Here is a 20,255-nt window from a genome sequence, read left to right as displayed (position 1 = left end):
GGCTGGAGAAGTCTGAGCAGTGTGACCACGGTGATTTGAGCTCCAGGGAAGAGAATGGTCAGAACAAGAAGAAAATCAAAGTCAACAAGATATGGAATTTTATGAGTCGTAGAAAAGGGGCCTCCAGTCAGGGGAAGAGACCCCAGTCCATGATTTTACTGGGAGACAGTTCCAGACCATCAGAGTTGAAGCCCAAAGTCACATTAAAGGATCGAATGAAGTCATTCAAGAGGTTGAAGCCTTCAACTGGGGCCTCCAAGAATACTACTCCTAGGAGCAGCAAGGTCCAGGAACCCCAGGAGGTGTCACATATTTACCAGATGAGGAAGACCCAGGAGGCCTCAAAGCCTTTTCGTTATTCCTACTCAGGACACACTGAGGGCCTGGAGCCCTTCCTTGCAGATGTGCAAAGACTGATGCCCAAGAACCAGAAAGTGTTGGCCTTTGATGATTTTGGCATCCATGTGGAGGAGGATCACTGTGAAAAAGAGTCCTCTGAGCAGCCTGGTAGGGGCAGGTGGACCAGGAGCTACATGAAACACACATTCTCTGGAGACTGTGAGGCCCCATATAGATCAGCTGGAGACTCCAGAATCCAGCATCCTGAGTCTGCCATTAAGGCCCCCACCTTAGAAGGGGATGTGGAAAGGGGCTACGAGGAGAGCCTTAGGCACCTGCGTCGAGACAAGGCTCTGCCTTTTGGTAGTGTTATCAAGTTCTTCAGCAACGTGGCCGAGGTGGCCCGCAAGTGGCGTGCATTATCCCGGGAAGAGCTGCAGATGAGCCATCAGCGTGACAAGACCTACTTCATCAGTGGTGGCAGTGAAGCCCTCATCATAGAGGGTGCTGCCTCCCAGGCCTCCTTCCCACTCAACCTGCCCTGCCAGCCCCCTGAGGTTATGGTGTGGGGCAGTGTCATTGAGAGGTGCCAGCACTGTCACCAAAAGGCCTCACAAGCCTCATGCACATTTGAAATGAGCATTGAGGGCAAGAAGAATTTGGGCCAGGCCGTTGAAGAGCCCTGGCCTGCTGCTGCCTTAGTCTCAACCTCCACCTCACCTGTCTTTGAGCTCCAGAATGACCCAACTCCACAGACTAGGTGCAGTTGCCATTATGGCCATGTCTTCACCAGGGAGAACTCCTCAGAGGAACTTGATGAAGACATTGAGACTGTGGTCAGCGTCCTTAAAGAAGATGACAGTGCTGGACATTCCCCTGAGCTGGGCACCTGTGCCAAGTTAACCACCAAGGCTGTCATGGAGAAGCTAGAAGAGAAGCCCGATGAGATGGAGAAACCAGAGGCCTGCAAGGGGCCCGAGACATCCATCCAGGCAGGACAGCCCCCGGATTCTGACTTGGATATGAGAACAGCAGGTCCAGAGAGGAAAGCCAGCAAGTCCAGTACTGGAGTCCTGGGTACTCAGGTAAGGTGGGAGCTGACTTTCCAAATCACCATTTGAAACATTCAGAACCCCAGAAGCCAGTTAAACTCTCATGCCTTTCCCATAACCCTACCTTCCATCAGGAATGTCCCAGAAGGAATGTTCCCACCAGTCAGTTGCTTGAGAATTGACTCATCCTAAAATACTGGGCAATTTTTGTCCCTTCATTGAGCTGAATGCCTGCAGTTGCACCTCAGTTCAAACTTGAACAAAAACTGAAGCTCTGGGAATGCCAGAAGAATGCCCAGGGTCATTTAATGATGCTCAAGACAGCCATAGTTTCCTATTTTCCTTAGCTGTGGGGCATTTCCATGGCTTTGCCACCCTATCCTTCCCCTCCAACAGGAGCTGAATTCAGAGACTGGTGTCCAGCAAATCCTCTGGGACTGAGTGTCAGGAGACCTGGATTTATGTCTCAGTTCTGTTCCCAGTTGTCCTTATGACTTTGAGAAGAGTCCTTTCATCTTGTTGGACCTCAGTTTCCCTGTGGAGGGGAAGGGGCTTTCTTGGTGTCTGGAAAATCTCTAGGTATCTTCTGACAACAACACTCTGTTGTTCAGCCTAAAGAATGTAGGTAGAAAAAAGCCCAATAACCTTCTTCCAGCATTCACTATATCCAACATCTGTCAGGGTACAGTCACATTACATTGTTTTCATTTAATTAAAGTAACCTTGTGAGGATGGAGTGATTATCCTCATTTTACCAGTGAAGAGGCAAGCTGAAGAGGGGTTTAATGACTTATCCAGAGTCATAGATTGAGGCAGAATTTGGATTCAAATTTTCACTTTTGACTCCAAGTCTGATGCTTTTATCTAGTTGTCTGTAGTATTCCAGGGATTTTACTTGAGTGATGACAAGCAGGTGCTCACCATGCCCTTATGCATGGACAAAAAGAAATGTGCTAAAAGTAGTAGGAGGAATGTTGTATAAGTATGAGAAGGGACTATCTGGCTTTCAGACTTAAGAACGTCTTTATAAGCAGATATGCTATAGTTTATCCAGATAATTTTAAGGCAAAGTGTTTTTTAAGGGTAGTTAATTAAAATTCTTCTTGGTGGTGGTGATGAGAGTAGTCTAGCCTGATAGTTCTCAACCTGTCCTGTCATCTATCAAATCATACTTTGAGAGAAATTGGGTCCCAGCAGGACAAAAGCAATAAGCCTGCTTTTTCTGGAAGGGAATTAATGTTTATAAATATTTTATTTCTATTTTTATCATATTTGGTAAGCTTTAAGAATATAAAGATTGGCATAATATTATTAGGAGTAATATTTATTGCAGTGGTTTTAAGACCAACAATCAAACAAGCAAACAAACAAACATACTTAATGATTCCATTAGCTGATAATTGCAGCTGGAGACTGCATGTCTGATGTTACCAGTCACTAGGAAAATGATCATAGATGAGCACAGCACCTTACTAAGTGGCTGTGTGGACTGGACACAGAGATGCTTTGTAGGTTCTTTAAAAGCATGGACTTTGGAGTCATAAAGGCTTGAGTGGGATTTTCCCTCTCATCTGTGAAACAGGACAAAACACACCTTATATAAGGGGACTTGTTATAGGGAATCAAATGAGCTAGAGTACCCAGTCTATCACCTTTTGTGACACATTGCAGGTTTCCACAAAGTAGAAACCTGCAATTATTAAATTTTGGTAAATTATTAAATTTTGGTAAATTATTAATAATTGTGAACAATATCTAGTCAGGAAAACAATTCAAAACAGTACTGCAGCTGGTTAACGCTGCTGAAGGAAGTGTCTGAAGTCAGGAAACTGGCTTCTTCTAGTGCCATTTATATCCTTGAATTTGTGAATCTGAGACATATTTCCCTTCTCTGGGCCTCAATTTCTCCATATGATCCAGAGAATTTGTACCAGATAATTCCTGAGTATCTTTCCTCTTTGCCATTCTCTAGTTTTTTCCTCTCAGCTATTTCTGAGTCCAGCGGGAGACTTCTTGCTGTGCAGTGGTTTTGGATTTTAGATCTCTTTGGCAGGCTTCCTATGCCCTCTGCTGGTTGCTCAGAGATGCTACCTATCTATCCTTGGAGTAGTAAACAGCAGCCCAGACAGGCATTGAGGTCCAGGGAATAAGCAAAGTGGCATGGAAAAGCTGAATGCCAGGGAACATTGGTGTAAGACAGGGGTCCTGTTGACCATCTTATCCAATCACTCTATTTTACAGATGATGGGGACACTGAGTGCAACAGGGACAGGATCTCCCCTGACACACAGAAACTGGGAGGCAAGTGGGATATGAGAGTTCTAGTCTAGGATCAGCCAGAAATTTCTCCTGACAAATACCCCTCTCCCTTTGGGTTTTAGCATCTACCAAATCTTCATCCTTCCCAAAGACACCTTGCGGGTCCACTGTGAGGCTAAATTGACATAATAAATATGAAAGCAGTGCATTGTTAAGTAGCAAAGACCATGTGATTACAGTGGATCATTATATGCTGCTGCTAAGTCACTTCAGTCGTGTCCGACTCTGTGTGATCCCATAGATGGCAGCCCACCAGTCTCCCCCATCCCTGGGATTCTCCAGGCAAGAACACTGGAGTGGGTTGCCATTTCCTCCTCCAACGTGTGAAAGTGAAAAGTGAAAGTGAAGTTGCTCAGTCTTGTCCGACTCTTAGCGACCCCATGGACCGCAGCCCACCAGGCTCCTCCATCCATGGGATTTTCCAGGCAAGAGCACTGGAGTGGGGTGCCATTGCCTTCTCCGCATTATATGCTAATATAGGTGAAAAACCCTGCCTGCAGAATGGCTTAGATCTTTTTGTGTTTCCTAGGGAAACTGCTCAGCCTGCTTCCTCCAGGGTGTTTTATTTTTTGAGATCTATTCTCTCTACCCTACAGAGCTAAGTGACTCTGGCAACTGCAGTCGCTTTGGTTCAGATTTGGCTGTGGTCAAGCCTGGGGCTATACCCCCACATTATTGTACCCCACAATGATGGGGTTTACCTTCAAGGGAATAATATCAGAATGTAGGGATGGGCTCTCTTCAGAGTCCTTAATTTGGAGTTTATCAAGGGAATTGAAACTTCTCTGTGCCTCACCCTTTGTATTAGGAAAACCAGGGGATTGATACTAGTAATTATAGCTAACATTTACAAAGTGCCTATTATGCGCTCAGGCACTTACACATATGGACTCATTTCATCACACAACTACCCTCTGAGTCAGGGATTGTCTTTAAAATAAAGATGATAATAATACTTACTTTATAGGGGTTTTGGGAAGATGAAATGAGTAAATACACATCTTATAGTAGTGTCTGGCTAAGAGTCATGGTGCAATAAATGTTAGCTATTTGCATAAGTTATTAAAAGCAAATTGTTACTTTAAAAAGTATTCACAACCTAAGAAGTTGAGAGTTATGCTTTATTTGGGAAATGTTATGTTATGTTATAAATGTTGTTATATGTGGGAACTTTTAGGACTTCAAGCCTGGAAGACAGCTTCTCAAGTATCTCTGGGAGAACTAATCTGAGGAGGCAAGGAGAGGAGCCAGGCTATATAGAAGTTTTTCAAAAATAGGCAGGTAGTCTGAGCATCAAAAGGTGACTGTTAGTTAAGGAAAACCAGATAACCCAAGTTAAGGTATTTAGCACTTTTCTGTGTATGGGAAGATGCAAGAGTCTGGGTTCACTGAAATCATTCCTTTGATATGCACCTGAGCTATCTGGGTCAGTATCCTGTTTCCACATACTGAGTTTCTCATGACTCACCAAGGGGAGTGATTGTAGTCTGATGGCTACTAGATGACAGACATTCCTCTTCCTGAGTTCCCTTAGTACTCACCAGCTCACATTGGAGGACTGCAATGGCTGATGACTGTGGCATCCTTGTTTACTGATACAGAAGGAAATACTCCATTCTTCAAAATATAACAAGAAGAAACTGTACCTCAAGTTTGGCATTAGCTAACACTTTAGTGAGGATTAGTAGAGTACAAATTGAAGGAAAAGGGGGGAAAAAGATAAGCATTCTTTAGATTGGTACAGGACTTTATATTGTGCAGTGTTTTTCCATATATAAATTGATTGCAAAACTAATTATCATTATTATTATTTTCATAGGATAGACAAGGAAATTGAGGTATGGTTTATGAGGAATAAAATATTGAAGCTGGAGGCAAAATGCCTATTATCAAATTTGTGGCTTGTCAACTGGTGTGACAGAACATACAAATACTTGTTCACCAGTTTTCATTAAAGATTAAGACTTTTAAGATTTAGAATTGTAATATATGCAATTAAAGCTACAGGGATAGTAAGAAAACTATTTCAGTATTTAAGGAAAGTAGGATTTGTACTTTCAGGGAAAGATGGTATGAGGAATAGAAATGTATTTTGTTTAGAGGAAGAAAGTAATTTTTTTCCCTAACACTGGTTATTTCTGTATGGGAATAAAAATATGGGACAAACAAGTATAGATACAAAAAATTATGAGAGGTTTGTAAAAAGGGAGCCCTGAGAAAAGAGTTTTGTACAAAGTCAGGCTGGCATTAGATTATGTTTAATTAAGAAAGTGAATTTTATAATACCCAGGACATGGAAGCAACCTAGATGCCCATCAGCAGACAAATGGATAAGAAAGCTGTGGTACATATACACCATGGAATATTACTCAGCCATTATAAAGAATTCATTTGAATCAGTTCTAATGAGATGGATGAAACTGGAGCCCATTATACAGAGTGAAGTAATACAGAAAGATAAAGACCAATACAGTATACTAATGCATATATATGGAATTTAGAAAGATGGTAACGATAACACTACATGCAAAACAGAAAAAGAGACACAGATGTACAGAACAGAATTTTGGACTCTGTGGGAGAAGGCGAGGGTGGGATGTTTTGGGAGAACAGCATCAAAACATGTATATTATCTAGGGTGAAACAGATCACCAGCCCAGGTTGGGTGCATGAGATAAGTGCTCGGGCCTGGTGCACTGGGAAGACCCAGAGGAATCGGGTGGAGTGGGAGGTGGGAGGGGGGATCGAGATGGGGAATACATGTAAGTCCACGACTGATTCATGTCAATGTATGACAAAACCCACTACAATATTGTAAAGTAACTAGCCTTCAACTAATAAAAATAAATGGAAAAAAAAGAAAGTGAATTTTGTTACTGAAGGTAGGCAGGTGTAGGCCTAGAGTTTGGTTTACTCTCTTTGTTAAGAGATCAAAATTTTCTTGGAATGTTAAACTACTTTTGATAACAAATTGTGAGTTTCCTTGCTTTCTAAATGATCTGTATCTGCATTAAAATATTTTATTGTCACTTCTGCTGAAAAAATTATTGTTTCATATTGATCTATGCTGCTTTTAATATTTGTTCTTTGTTTATTTTATTTTTTTAATTGGAGGCTAATTAATTTACAATATTGCAGTGCTTTTTGCCATACATTGATATACATTGAATGTATTCTTTTTATTTATTTATGTTTTTAGTGTTAACTATAGATATAAAAAATTTAATATAAAGTTATTTTAATTGGAGGCTAATTACTTTACAATATTGTAGTGGTTTTGCCATACATTCATATGAATCCACCATGGATGTACATGTGTTGCCATCCTGAGCCCTCCTTCCTCCTCTCTCCGCATCCCATCCCTCTAGGTCATCCCAGTGCACCAGCCCCAGACACTCTATCTCATACATTGAACCCAGAGTGACAATTCGTTTCACATATGATAATACATGTTTCAGTGTCATTCTCCCAAATCATCCCACCCTCGTCTTCTCCCACAGAGTCCAAAAGACTGTTCTATACATCTGTGTCTCTTTTGCTGTCTCGCATATAGGATTATTGTTATCATCTTTCTAAATTCCATAAATATGTGTTAGTATACTGTATTGGTACTTTCTTTCTGACTTACTTCACTCTGTATAATAGGTTCCAGTTTCATCCACCTCATTAGAACTGATTCAAATGTATTCTTTTTAATGGCTGAGTAATATTCCATGGTGTATATGTACCACAGCTTTCTTATCCATTTGTCTGCTGATGGGCATCTAGGTTGCTTCCATGTCTCGGCTATTAAAAACAGTGCTACAATGAGCATTGGCATACATGTGTCTCTTTCAATTCTGGTTTCCTTGTATGTATGCCCAGCAGTGGAATTGCTGGGTCATAAGGCAGTTCTATTTCCAGTTTTTTAAGGAATCTCCACACTGTTCTCTGTAGTGACTGTACTAGTTTATATTCCCACCAACAGTGTAAGAGGGTTCCCTTTTCTCCACATCCTCTCCAGCATTTATTGCTGTTGGATATAGACTGTTGGATAGCAGCCATTCTGACTGGCATGAAATGGTACCTCATTGTGGTTTTGATTTGCATTTCTCTGATAATGAGTGATGTTGCACATCTTTCCATGTGTTTGTTAGCCTCCTGTATGTCTTCTTTGGAGAAATGCCTGTTTAGTTCTTTGGCCCATTTTTTGATTGGGTCGTGTATTGTTCTAGAATTGAGCTGCAGGAGTTGCTTGTATATTTTTGAGATTAATTCTTTGCCTGTTGCTTCATTTGCTATTATTTTCTCCTATTCTGAAGGCTGTCTTTCATCTTGCTTATAGTTTCCTTTGTTGTACAAAAGCATTTAATTTTAATTAGGTCCCATTTGTTTATTTTTTATTTTATTTCCAATATACTGGGAGGTGGGTCATAGAGGATCCTGCTGTGATATGTTGGAGAGTGTTCTGTCTCTGTTTTCCTATAGGGGTTTTATAATTTCTGGTCTTACATTTAGATCTTTAATCTATTTTGAGTTTATTTTGGTGTATGGTGTTAGAATGTGTTCTAGTTTCATTCTTTTATAAGTGGTTCACCAGTTTTCCCAACACCACTTTTTAATCCTTTTTTTTTTTTTCATTTATCTTTATTAGTTGGAGGCTAATTACTTTACATCATTGCAGTAGTTTTTGTCATACATTGAAATGAAATAGCCATGGATTTACATGTATTCCCCATCCCGGTCCCCCCTCCCACCTCCCTCTCCACTCGATTCCTCTGGGTCTTCCCAGTGCACCAGGCCCGAGCACTTATCTCATGCACCCAACCTGGGCTGGTGATCTGTTTCACCCTAGATAATATACATGTTTCAATTCTGTTCTCTTGAAACATCCCACCCTCGCCTTCTTTTTAAAGAGACTGTCTTTTCTCCACTGTATAGTCTTGCCTCCTTTGTCGAAGATACATTGTCCATGGGTACGTGGACTTATCTCTGGGCTTTCTATTTTGTTTCATTGATCTATATTTCTGTCTTTGTGCCAGTGCCATACTGTCTTGATGACTGTGGCTTTGTAGTAGAGCCTGAAGTCAGGCAGGTTGATTCCTCCAGTTCCATTCTTCTTTCTCAAGATTGCTTTGGTTATTCAAGGTTTTTCGTATTTCCATACAAATTATGAAATTATTTGTTCTAGTTCTGTGAAAAATACCATTGGTAGCTTGATAGGGGTTGCATTGAATCTATAGATTGCTTTTGGTAGTATACTCATTTTCACAGTATTGATTCTTCCAATCCATGAACAAGGTGTATTTCTCCATCTATTTGTGTCCTCTTTGATTGCTTTCACCAGTGTTTTATAATTTTCTATATATAGGTCTTTTCTTTCTTTAGGTAGATTTATTCCTAAGTATTTTATTCTTTTCATTGCAATGATGAATGGAATTGTTTCCTTAATTTCTCTGTTTTCTCATTGTTATTGTATAGGAATGCAAAGGATTTCTGTGTGTTAATATTATATCCTGCAACTTTACTATATTCATTGATTAGTTCTAGTAATTTTCTGGTAGAGTCTTTAGGGTTTTCTATGTAGAAGATCATGTCATCTGCCAAAAGTGAGAATTTTACTTCTTCTTTTCCTATCTGGATTCCTTTTATTTCTTTTTTCTGCTCTGATGGCTATGCCCCAAACTTCCAAAGCTATGTTGAATAGTAGCGGTGAATGCGGGCACCCTTGTCTTGTTCCTGACTTTAGGGGAAAGGCTTTCGATTTTTCAGCATTGAGGATAATACATGCTGTGTGTTTGTTATATAGAGCTTTTATTATGTTGAGGTATGTTCCTTCTATTCCGGCTTTCTGGAGGGTTTTTATCCTAAATGGATGTTGAATTTTCTCAAAGGCTTTCTCTGCCTCTATTGAGATAATCATATGGTTTTTATCTTTCAGTTTGTTAATGTGGTGTATTATGTTGATTGATTGTGGATATTGAAGAATCCTTGCATCCCTGGTATAAAGCGCACTTGGTCATGATGTATGATCTTTTTACTATGTTGTTGGATTCTGTTTGCTAGAATTTTGTTGAGGATTTTTGCATGTAATTCATCAGTGATATTGACCTGTAGTTTTCTTTTTTGGTGGCACCTTTGTCTGATTTTGGTATTAGGGTGATGGTGGCCTCATAAGAATGAGTTTGGAAGTTTACCTTCCTCTTCAATTTTCTGCTAGAGTTTGAGTAGGATAGGTGTTAGCTCTTCTCTAAATTTTTGGTAGAATTAAGCTGTGAAGCCGTCTGGTCCTGGGCTTTTGTTTGCTGGAAGGTTTCTGATTACAGTTTCAATTTCTGTGCTTGTGATGGGTCTGTTAAGATTTTCTATTTCTTCCTGGTTCAGTCTTGGATAGTTATACTTTTCTAAGAATTTGTCCATTTCTTCCAAGTTGTCCATTTCGTTGGCATATAGTTGCTGATAGTAGCCTCTTACGATCCTTTGTATTTCTCTGTTGTCTGTTGTGATCTCTCCATTTTCATTTCTAATTTTGTTGATTTGATTCTTCTCCCTTTGTTTCTTCATGAGTCTAGCTAATGGTTTGTCAATTTTATTTATCTTCTCAAAGAACCAGCTTTTGGCTTTGTTGATTTTTAGTATGGTCTCTTTTGTTTCTTTTGCATTCATTTCTGTCCTAATTTTTATGATTTCTTTCCTTCTACTAACCCTGGAATTCTTCGTTTCTTCCTTTTATAGTTGCTTTAGGTGTAGAGTTAGGTTATTTGTTTGACTTTTTCTTGTTTCTTGAGGTAAGCCTGTATTGCTTTGAACCTTCCCCTTAGCACTGCTTTTACAGTGTCCCATAGGTTTTGAGTTGTTGCGTTTTCATTTTCATTCATTTCTATGCATATTTTGATTTATTTTTTTTTATTTCTTCTGTGATTTGTTTGTTATTCAGCAGCCTATTGTTCAGCTTCCATATGTTGGAATTTTTAATAGTTTTTCTCCTGTAATTGACATCTAATCTTACTGCATTGTGGTCAGAAAAGAGACTTAGAATGATTTCAGTTTTTTTGAATTTGCCAAGGCTAGATTTATGGCCCAGAATGTGATCTCTCCTGGAGAAGTTTCCATGTGCACTTTAGAAAAAGGTGAAATTCGTTGTTTCTGGGTGGAATATCCTATAGATACCAATTAGGTCTAAGTGGTCTATTGTACCATTTAAAGCTTGTGTTTCCTTATTGATTTTCTGTTTAGTTGATATGTCCATAGGTGTAAGTGGGGTACTGAAGTCTCCCACTATTGTTGTGTCATTGTTAATTTTCCCTTTCATACTTGTTAGCATTCGTCTTACATATTGTGGTGCTCCTATGTTGGGTGCATATATATTTATTCTTGTTATAACTTTTTCTTGGATTGATCCTTTGATCATTATGTAATGTCCATCTTTGTCTCTTTTCACAGTCTTTATTTTAAAGTTTATTTTATCTGATATGAGTATTGCTACTCCTACTTTCTTTTGGTCTCTATTTGCATGGAATAACTTTTTCCAGCCCTTCACTTTCAGTCTGTATGTGTCCCTTGTTTTGAGGTGTGTCTCTTGTAGACAACATATAGGTCAGTGTTCAAATGTTCTTTCGATGAATTTGTGGGGGAGAAAGTTGTCTCCCCGTCCTATTTCTCCACCATCTTAGGACCACGCCCAAATGTATTCTTTTTAATGGCTGAGTAATAGTCCATTGTGTATATGTACCATGGCTTTCTTATCCTTTCATCTGCTGATGGACATCTGTATTGCTTCCATGTCCTGGCTATTATAAACAGTGCTGCGATGAACATTGGCATACACGTGTCTCTTTCAATTCTTTTTTCCTCAGTGTGTATACCCAGGAGTGGGATTGCTGGGTCATGTGGCAGTTCTATTTCCAGTTTTTTAAGGAATCTCCACACTGTTCTCCATAGTGGCTGTACTGGGTTGCATTCCCACCAACAGTGTAAGAGGGTTCCCTTTTCTCCACATCCTCTTCAGCATTTATTGCTTGTAGACTTTTGGATAGCAGCCATTCTGACTGGTGTGAAATGGTACCTCATTTTGGTTTTGATTTGCATTTCTCTGATAATGAGTGATGTTGAGCATCTTTTCATGTGTTTGTTAGCCTTCTGTATGTTTTCTTTGGAGAAATGTCTGTTTAGTTCTTTGGCCCATTTTTTGATTGGGTCTTTTATTTTTCTGGGATTGAGCTGCAGGAGTTGCTTGTATATTTTTGAGATTAATTCTCTGTTGCTTCATTTGTTATTATTTTCTCCCATTCTGAAGACTGTCTTTTCACCTTGCTTATAATTTCCTTTGTTGTGCAAAAGCATTTAAGTTTCATTCGGTCCCATTTGTTTATTTTTGCTTTTATTTCCATTACTCTGGGAGGTGGAGAGGTGAGTCTTTTTAATATTTCCACCTTGTTGGGAAGAAGTCTCTAGACTTCCTCCTCAGTTTTATCGTATTTCCTTGTTAAACAACCTAATTGACATTAATTACCCTAGTGTTCTATTTGCATCTGTAAGACCCATTATTGTAAAGCTGGTTTATTTTTTTGTTTTAAACTAAGGAAGTTCTCATATATATATACACATACATACATACAAACATACATACATATATCTCACATACTAGCAAAATAATGCTCAATATTCTCCAAGCCAGACTTCAACATTAAATGAACCATGAACTTCCAGATGTCTGAGCTGGGTTTAAAAAAAGTAGAGGAACCAGAGATCAAATTGCCAACATCTGTTGGAATATAGAAAAAGCAAGAGAATCCTAGAAGAACATCTACTTCTGCTTCATTGATTATGCCAAAGCCTTTGCCTGTGTAGAGCACAAGAAACAGTGAAAAATTCTTCAAGATATTGGAATACCAGACCTCCTTAACCTGCCTCCTGAGAAATATGTATGCAGGTCAAGAAGCAATAGTTAGAACTGGAAATGCAGGCGTTAATAATCAGCCGCCTGTTGCTCTGGCTAAGCCACGAGAAAAACACCATGGGGAAAGAATGAAAGCAAAATATAGCAATGCAGTATAATCTAAACAAAAGTACATCAGGTTGATTAGTTGGGGTCATCATGCCCTGCAAAGCTAAGGAAAAACATAGTGTGGACCTTGGGATGCCAGGTCAGCACAAGTTCAGAATGCTGCTTGTGCACACATGAAGATGTTTTCCCAAGGCATATGTGGGTCTATGACCTCCAGGTGGGTGATACCACTTTTACAAGAAAATAACAAAGATAGTTCAAAGTAATCAATAAAATGAGAGATGTGACCAGGGACACAGGAGGCTGACTTCATCATAGCACAACAAATACCTTCTGCTTGCCAAGACACTAAATAAAAGTGATGTGACTCCAAGGAACGGGGCTCTTGATCCAAGAGGTCTTGAGTCCCCCTGTCCCATCTTTAAAACTTTAATTCTGTCTCTAGCTTCTTTTTCCCAAACTGTGCATTGACCACTTTTGATCCCTACTTGCTGCGCTGACCACAGCAAGTGGTGCCCAACATGGGACTCCAAAGTGAAGGATCACCGAGAGCGAAGCTAAAGTTGAAATGTTGGTGCAGGGTCCTGAAGAAGAGTGAAAATCCCCCTTTGCATTAAGTAATACTCTCTCAGGCATTGAAAGTGGGGTTAAGCATGGAAAAATTCAGAAAGCTCAGAAAGATACCGGCCATATATATGCCTCTTAAGGCAGCTTTTAAAAATGGGGTGAGGGGATAAAAAAAAATAAGTGAGGGCCGGCTATTGGAACTTTTACGAACTATTGAGAAATACTGCTCATGGTTCCCTTCTCTCGGTACTTTAGATCATACTGTATTGCTATATTTTGCTTTTATTCTTTTCCCATGGTGTTCTTCTCATGGCTTAGCCAGAGCAACAGGTGGCCAATTATTAAGCCCTGCACCTTACCTGCCTCCTGAGAAATCTGTATGCAGGTCAAGAATCAACTTATAAAACCAGACGTCAAACAACAGACTGGTTCCAAATTGGGAAAGGAGTATGTCAAGGCTGTATATTGCCACCCTGCTTATTTAAATTTTATGCAGAGTACATCATGAGAAATGCTGGGCAGGATGAAGCACAAGCTGGAATCAAGATTGCCAGGAAAAATATCAATAACCTCAGATACACAGGTGGTACCACCTTTAAGGAAGAACGTGAAGAGGAACTGAAGAGCCTCTTGATGAAAGTGAAAAAGGAGAGTGTAAAAGCTGGCTTGAAATTCAACATTCAAAAAACATGGCATCCAGTCCCATCACTTCATGGCAAATAAATGGAGAAACAATGGAAACAGTGACAGATTTTATTTTCTTGATCTCCAAAATCACTGCAGATTGTGACTGTAGCCATGAAATTAAAAGATGCTTGCTCCTTGGAAGAAAAGCTATGACCAACCCAGACAACATATTAAAAAGAAGAGACATTACTTTGCTGACAAAGGTCTGTCTAGTCAAAACTATGGTTTTTCCAGTAGTTATGTATGAATATGAGAGTTGGACTATGAGGAAAGCTGGGAAATCAATAATTGATGCTTTTGAACTGTGGTGTTAGAGAAGCATCTTGAGAGTCCCTTGGACTGCAAGGAGATCCAACCAGTCCCTCCTAAAGGAAATCAGTCATGAATATTCATTGAAAGGACTGATGCTGAAGCTGAAACTCCAATACTTTGGCCACCTGATGTGAAGAACTGACTCACCAGAAAAGACCCTGATGCTGGGAAAAATTGAAGGCCGGAGGAGAAGAGGACAACAGAGGATGAGATGGTTAGATGGCATCACAAACTCAATGGACATGAGTTTGAGTCAACTCTGGCAATTGGTGATGGACAGGGATGCCTGGTGTGCTTCAGTCCATGGAGTCACAAAGAGTTGGACATGACTGAGCAACTGTATATGAGATATATATATATATATATATATATATATATATATATATATATATATATATATATATATATGGGGAGGAGTGGGCAGGGCACTCCCTAAGTGAGTAAGACTGCCCCCTTCCCCACCATTTGTGGATTCTGCTATCCAGTCCTTCAAGGACACTTGAAAAGGAAGAAGAAAGTCCAAAATGAGTACCACATCAAGATGTTTCTGAATGCACCAAATTGTGAAGTTGATGCTGTTGGAGCCCCAATTTGGCAGCCAGTAGTATATTTTCCTTAAGGACATTATAGGCTATGGTTGGTGTAACCTTAATTCAGAATGCGCCTTAGTAAAAGTACAATTGACTGCCTTTCACTTTATTTTTCTTAGCCTCTGACCGATTTGGAGGCCCCTACCCCTGTCCTCTAGGCTTAAAGCTGCTTAGTTCTGGTATCCCTCCAACCTCAGTTTCCAAAAGGCTGTGTCCTCCTGAATTGCATAGAATAGTGTTTCACAAAATCTTCAAGTCCTAACCCTCGGTACCTGTGAATGTGACCTTATTTCAGAATAGAGTGTTTGTAGATGTAGTCAAGTTAAAATGGCGTCATACTGGATTAGTGTGGGCCTTAATCCAATGACTGATGTGTTTATGAAAATTGAGAAATTTGTACAATAACACAAAGACACAGGGAAGAAGACCATGGAATGATTGATACAGAGGTTGGAGTAATGTACCTGCAAGCTAAGGAATTCCAAGGATTGCTGAGAGCTACCATGAGCTAGGAGGCAAGGAAATATTCATCCCTGGAGTCTTCATAGAGAGCATATTCCTACTGATACCTTGATTTCAAACTTCCAGCCACCAGAGCTGTAAGAAGAAATTCTGGTTGTTTAAGCCACTCAGTTTATGGTGATTTGTCATGGCAGCCCTAATAAAATGTATGCTCCTCCAACTAGAGCTCTGGCCCCAGGTACATCCTGGAAAGTGATCTAATTAGGCTAATTAATATGGAGGTCTGAGGAAAACAGAGAATGGTGAACCTATACTGCAAAATGATGTTGAAATTAGTGGACTGTCAGTAATTGTGACCAGAAAAATGAAGATATTCAGATCATATAAAGAGGATTTAGGGGCAAGTATCCCCAAAATCTTATTGTAGAATTTGACTTCATGCTCTGTAGGTATATCCCCTTCCCTTTGTCCAAAATCAAAAGAATTAAATGATATAGTCCCTTCCATTTCTGAGGCTCAGTTTTTTTTTTCCACCTGTTTAATAAGGGAGTTAGATTACATGACTATAAGAGGCTTTCCAGCTCTAACAATTTATGGATCTAGGAGACAGAGTTAGTTAGAGTTAAGGAGAATTATAAAAAGCAACCTTGAGACCATGTCTAAGAATTCATACAGATTTAGTACAGTAACTTGTACATTTTACTGCTTTATTTTCAGTACTACCCAGTGGCTTTTGTTGTGTCTAAGAATGAACTGACTTTGATAACTTGTCCCAGCCCTTGGAAACTGGGTTACCAATTTGGCAGAGAACCTTACCCATGTTGACCTAAAACAAATAGACTGCCAGATATTTCTCCAGCAAAGATGGGTTTCTTGGAAAGCTGCAGAGAAATGCAATTCATGGTCTGCAACTTTGGCAGGCCATGTACATGTCCTTGCACAGAAAGGGAAGGAGAAAATTTTTATACAGGAGAAAAGAAAGTTAGGAAGGCTATAGTAAACAAAGAGTCCATGGCTTTTCATTGGCTGAGTCCTTGCCAGGAAAGAATATGAGTCTTTCCTCTTCTTTTGGGGTTTTTCTTTTGTTTCCAAATCAAACTTGACCCACTCACCTGATGGGCCACAAAACCAATCTACTGACACTAGGTTGTGGGGAAGAAAAGTAGTAGGTTACTTTTCTCTCCCTTGGTTCTTATCTTGTCATAGCAAAGAATTGAAATGACAGACCAGGATAGCTTGGGGAGGCAAGGTTTATCGAGCAAGCAGTAAGCAGTACACTCTCAAGACATGAGAGCAGGCCAAACCCTGCAGGAGTGGTCCCGTTCAATCTTTGCTTTCATTTTTATATCCTTTGTTCCCTCCCCTGGGTGGTGCCTGGGGTTTAATTGCTTGTGCCCTATGAAAATGAGGCATGAACCTAAGACCAAACAGGGAAGCAGATGTGCCAGTCATGTTTTCCCAGCGGAAGTCTTCAATCAGTTCCATAGTTCTCCTTTTTTTTTTTTTTTTTTTTCCTTTGTTCACCCTCTGTGTGTGTGTGATCTCCTAGCCATCACTTCCTCTGACTGCAATTTTGGACCCTTTTCTTCCTACTCTAACTGCCCTTAAGAGATGGGAGGCCCAATTCTTTGGGAGTAGGGACACTGAGATCTCTCTGACTACTTCCTGTTGAGCTGGAGTGGCAAGGGATGTTGAGCTCCCCCTGTTGCTATTCTTATGCCTTGGGGTCCTCAAGGTGTGGATGACAGTGTCTATCTAAGGGCAAGTAGTAGATACCATCACCATTTATCTGTAGTTCTGTGTATCCCCTCTGCAACATTACGGCATTTTGTAATTTGGTTACCTGGGCAGAAATAAAATGGGTTAAGCAATTGATAATGCATGGAGCAACCATGAGTAGAATTAGTATGGTGACAACAGGGATCAGCAGGGGCAGTAGCCAACTCCAAATCCCTCCTCTCCAAGAGAAGATCCCAAAGAGGGACTGGAGCCAATCTGGAGGTGCCCCTGCTCAATCATTAAGATCTTGGATGATTTATATGATCTTTTTGAGAACTGAAAAGCTTTCTTCAACTTTGATTGAGGCATTAACTCCAACACAGCAAGTCTCATTCAGGATGGCACATGTTTCTCCTTGTTATGCATTCAAAAGATCTGTAGCCTGCCTATTTTGGAATATCACCCTTGCCAAGCTGTCAATAGACTTTTGTTGAGCCTCTAGAGCTGATACAGTGGCTTCCCATCCCCGTTGCATCATTACTGAAATATCAAGCACTGCCCTTGTGAAGAGGGTGATCCCCACAAACTGAAAGAGCCCTGTAGCTATAGAATGCCCTATCCCCAGTCTTTCCAAGATGGGATTATCACTCACATATGTGCCTCCCCAATTAGATGTTATTTGGTAAGAGGGGAAGTCGCATTAGTGTTGGTATGCGACTTCTCCTATCGCCTGTTTCAGGAATGAACTCAAGTCAGAGATAGGCCCTGAGGTTGTCCTAAGTTTTCCAATGGTGAGAAACCAGAATCTTGGAACCATCAAGACTATTGTGCAGATCCTATACCGTTTGGTCAGGAGAATAAAGTATAGAGACCTTTGACAGAAGAAATGATATCCCATTCCTACAAGGGAAATTTCACCCTAATTGGGGCTGACCCAAGTTGTTAGATTTAGCCCTAATTGAGTGAATCTGTTCCCTTTACATTGGATGGAGGCCTGTGCTTGGTGGTGATACCCCCCATTTTGTATCCTGTGTCACTATTGAGGGTGATGTTTGGCATGAGGGATGTGTTCTCATTAGTTGACAAATAGTGTTTCAGAAGGTGAGTGAAATAATATTATGAGGGTGTGCATGGACTGGTTAGTGTCAGTTCAGTTCAGCTCAGTCACTCAGTTGGGTCCGATTCTTTGCGACCCCATGAATCACAGCATGCCAGACCTCCCTGTCCATCACCAACTCCCAGAGTTTACTCAAACCCATGTCCATCGAGTCAGTGATGCCATCCAACCTCTCATCCTCTGTCGTCCCCTTCTCCTCCTGCCCCCAATCCCTCCCAGCATCAGGGTATTTTCCAATGAGTCAACACTTTGCATGAAGTGGCCAAAGTACTGGTGTTTCAGCTTCAGCATCAGTCCTTCCAGTGAACACCCAGGACTGATCTTCTTTAGGATGGACTGGTTGGATCTCCTTGCAGTCGGACCTTTGTTGGCAAAGTAATGTCTCTGCTTTTTAATATGCTATCTAGATTGGTCATAACTTTCCTTCCAAGGAGTAAGTGTCTTTTAATTTCATGGCTGCAATCACCATCTGCAGTGATTTTGGAGCCCCCCCCCAAATGAAGTCTGACACTGTTTCCACTGTCTCCCCATCTATTTCCCATGAAGTGATGGGACCAGATGCCATGATCTTAGTTTTCTGAATGTTAAGCTTTAAGCCAACTTTTTCACTCTCCTCTTTCACTTTCATCAAGAGGCTTTTTAGTTCCTCTTCACTCTCTGCCATAAGGGTGGTATCATCTGCATCTCTGAAGTTATTGATATTTCTCCTGGCAATCTTTATTCCAGCTTGTGCTTCTTCCAGCCCAGCATTTCTCATGATGTACTCTGCATATAAGTTAAATAAGTAGGGTGACAATTATACAGTCTTGGCGTACTCCTTTTCCTATTTGAAACCAGTCTGTTGTTCCATGTCCAGTTCTAACTGTTGCTTCCTGACCTGCATACAGGTTTCTCAAGAGGCAGGTCAAGTGGTCTGGTATTCCCATCTCTTTCAGAATTTTCCACAGTTTATTGTGATCCACACAGTTGAAGGCTTTGGCTGGTTAGTGTAGCATGGTCTTATGCCTCATCCATTTCCACTGTCTTGGTCAGGGTTTCAGAGATTTGTTCCCCATTCATCCCCCAGATCCTCCCCCAATCTCAGCTCAGATAGACGTATATAATTGTATGTGGGCATCTGCAAACCAGGCTCAATTATTATTGTTAGGGAAGTTATTGGTAATGTTGTAGGTCTAATAGCCATGCACTGTGCCACCTGTTTTCCAATTTTGGGGAAGAAGGTTCCATTTCCAGCCCCATGGATTGGTGGTTAGACTTTCACATGAAGTAATTCCTTCTGAAGTGTGTCCTGGGAAGCTTTTAGCTTTAGCATATTTGAATCTAGCAACCCAGAGTTGAGAGGAGTTCAGTAGCTCCATAGTCTAGTCACCGTGGGAGGATGAGTTAAGTGCCCCAATGAAGAGATCACAAGGCATCTTTATGAGTGATTTTCCATCTCACCAAGGGGTAACTCACAAAGCATATGGGCATGATGCCAGACATTGTTTCAACTTCCCCGAACTTTAAGATATTTTTTTCCTTCCGAGTTAACTCATCTAGGTTTTGCAGAATTGAGAGTGGAACCTAACCAACTCCCATTGACTTGTGTTAGGTTGGCAAAGGATACAATAATGGCCAATAGGGAACACTCAAGCAAGTTACCATTGGCACAATTTTGTTTTTTATGGCCAGATTAGGGAACACACAACAGTTAGACTTGTTCATGCACTTGGTGACCTTGGTGATGGCTAGTCTTAAAGGATGTATCTATGAATAGTGTAAGCCAATGAGACAGACAAGAAAGAGGTGCCATATATGGTATCTAGGGCATGAGGCTTGTGGGATCTGAGTATAACAAATATGGAAAGAGTTTCCCTGGGAAAAGCAAATCAAGAAGGCAATTGTAATAAAGTATAGGCAGAGCAGTAGGCTTAACCTGAGAAATTCAATTCCCTGAATATCCATCTGAATGGCACTAATCTGTAGTCCTGAATAGATAACAGAGGTCTCCCGGAGGTTCGAAGGTGTACTGAGCATCCCCTTTTTCCTTCCACAGCTTGACTCGAGAGTGGTAAATCTAGGAGTTGTGTCCTGGTACCTTGACTGTTGTAGGAGTGAAAAAGCAG

At 40.5% G+C, this 20,255-nt stretch overlaps 1 protein-coding gene across 2 annotated transcripts in view; it reads left to right on the top strand.

Moving 5' to 3' along the window:
* Positions 1-970: 970 nt before the first annotated feature.
* Positions 971-20,255, top strand: part of ARHGEF9 (Cdc42 guanine nucleotide exchange factor 9) — a 396,118-nt gene continuing 376,833 nt past the window's right edge. Inside the window, exon 1 of one of the 2 annotated variants that reach the window (XM_070461884.1) lies at positions 971-1,424. In XM_070461884.1, the coding sequence (XP_070317985.1) occupies positions 975-1,424 (450 nt within the window). In that variant the 5' untranslated portion in view covers positions 971-974. The remainder of the gene's footprint in view (positions 1,425-20,255) is intronic. The other variant, XM_070461883.1, reaches the window with a different exon arrangement.

This window comes from Odocoileus virginianus, chromosome X (assembly GCF_023699985.2).
Source record: "Odocoileus virginianus isolate 20LAN1187 ecotype Illinois chromosome X, Ovbor_1.2, whole genome shotgun sequence".
Lineage (NCBI taxonomy): Eukaryota > Metazoa > Chordata > Mammalia > Artiodactyla > Cervidae > Odocoileus > Odocoileus virginianus.
This window is presented reverse-complemented; position numbering and strand designations above follow the sequence as displayed.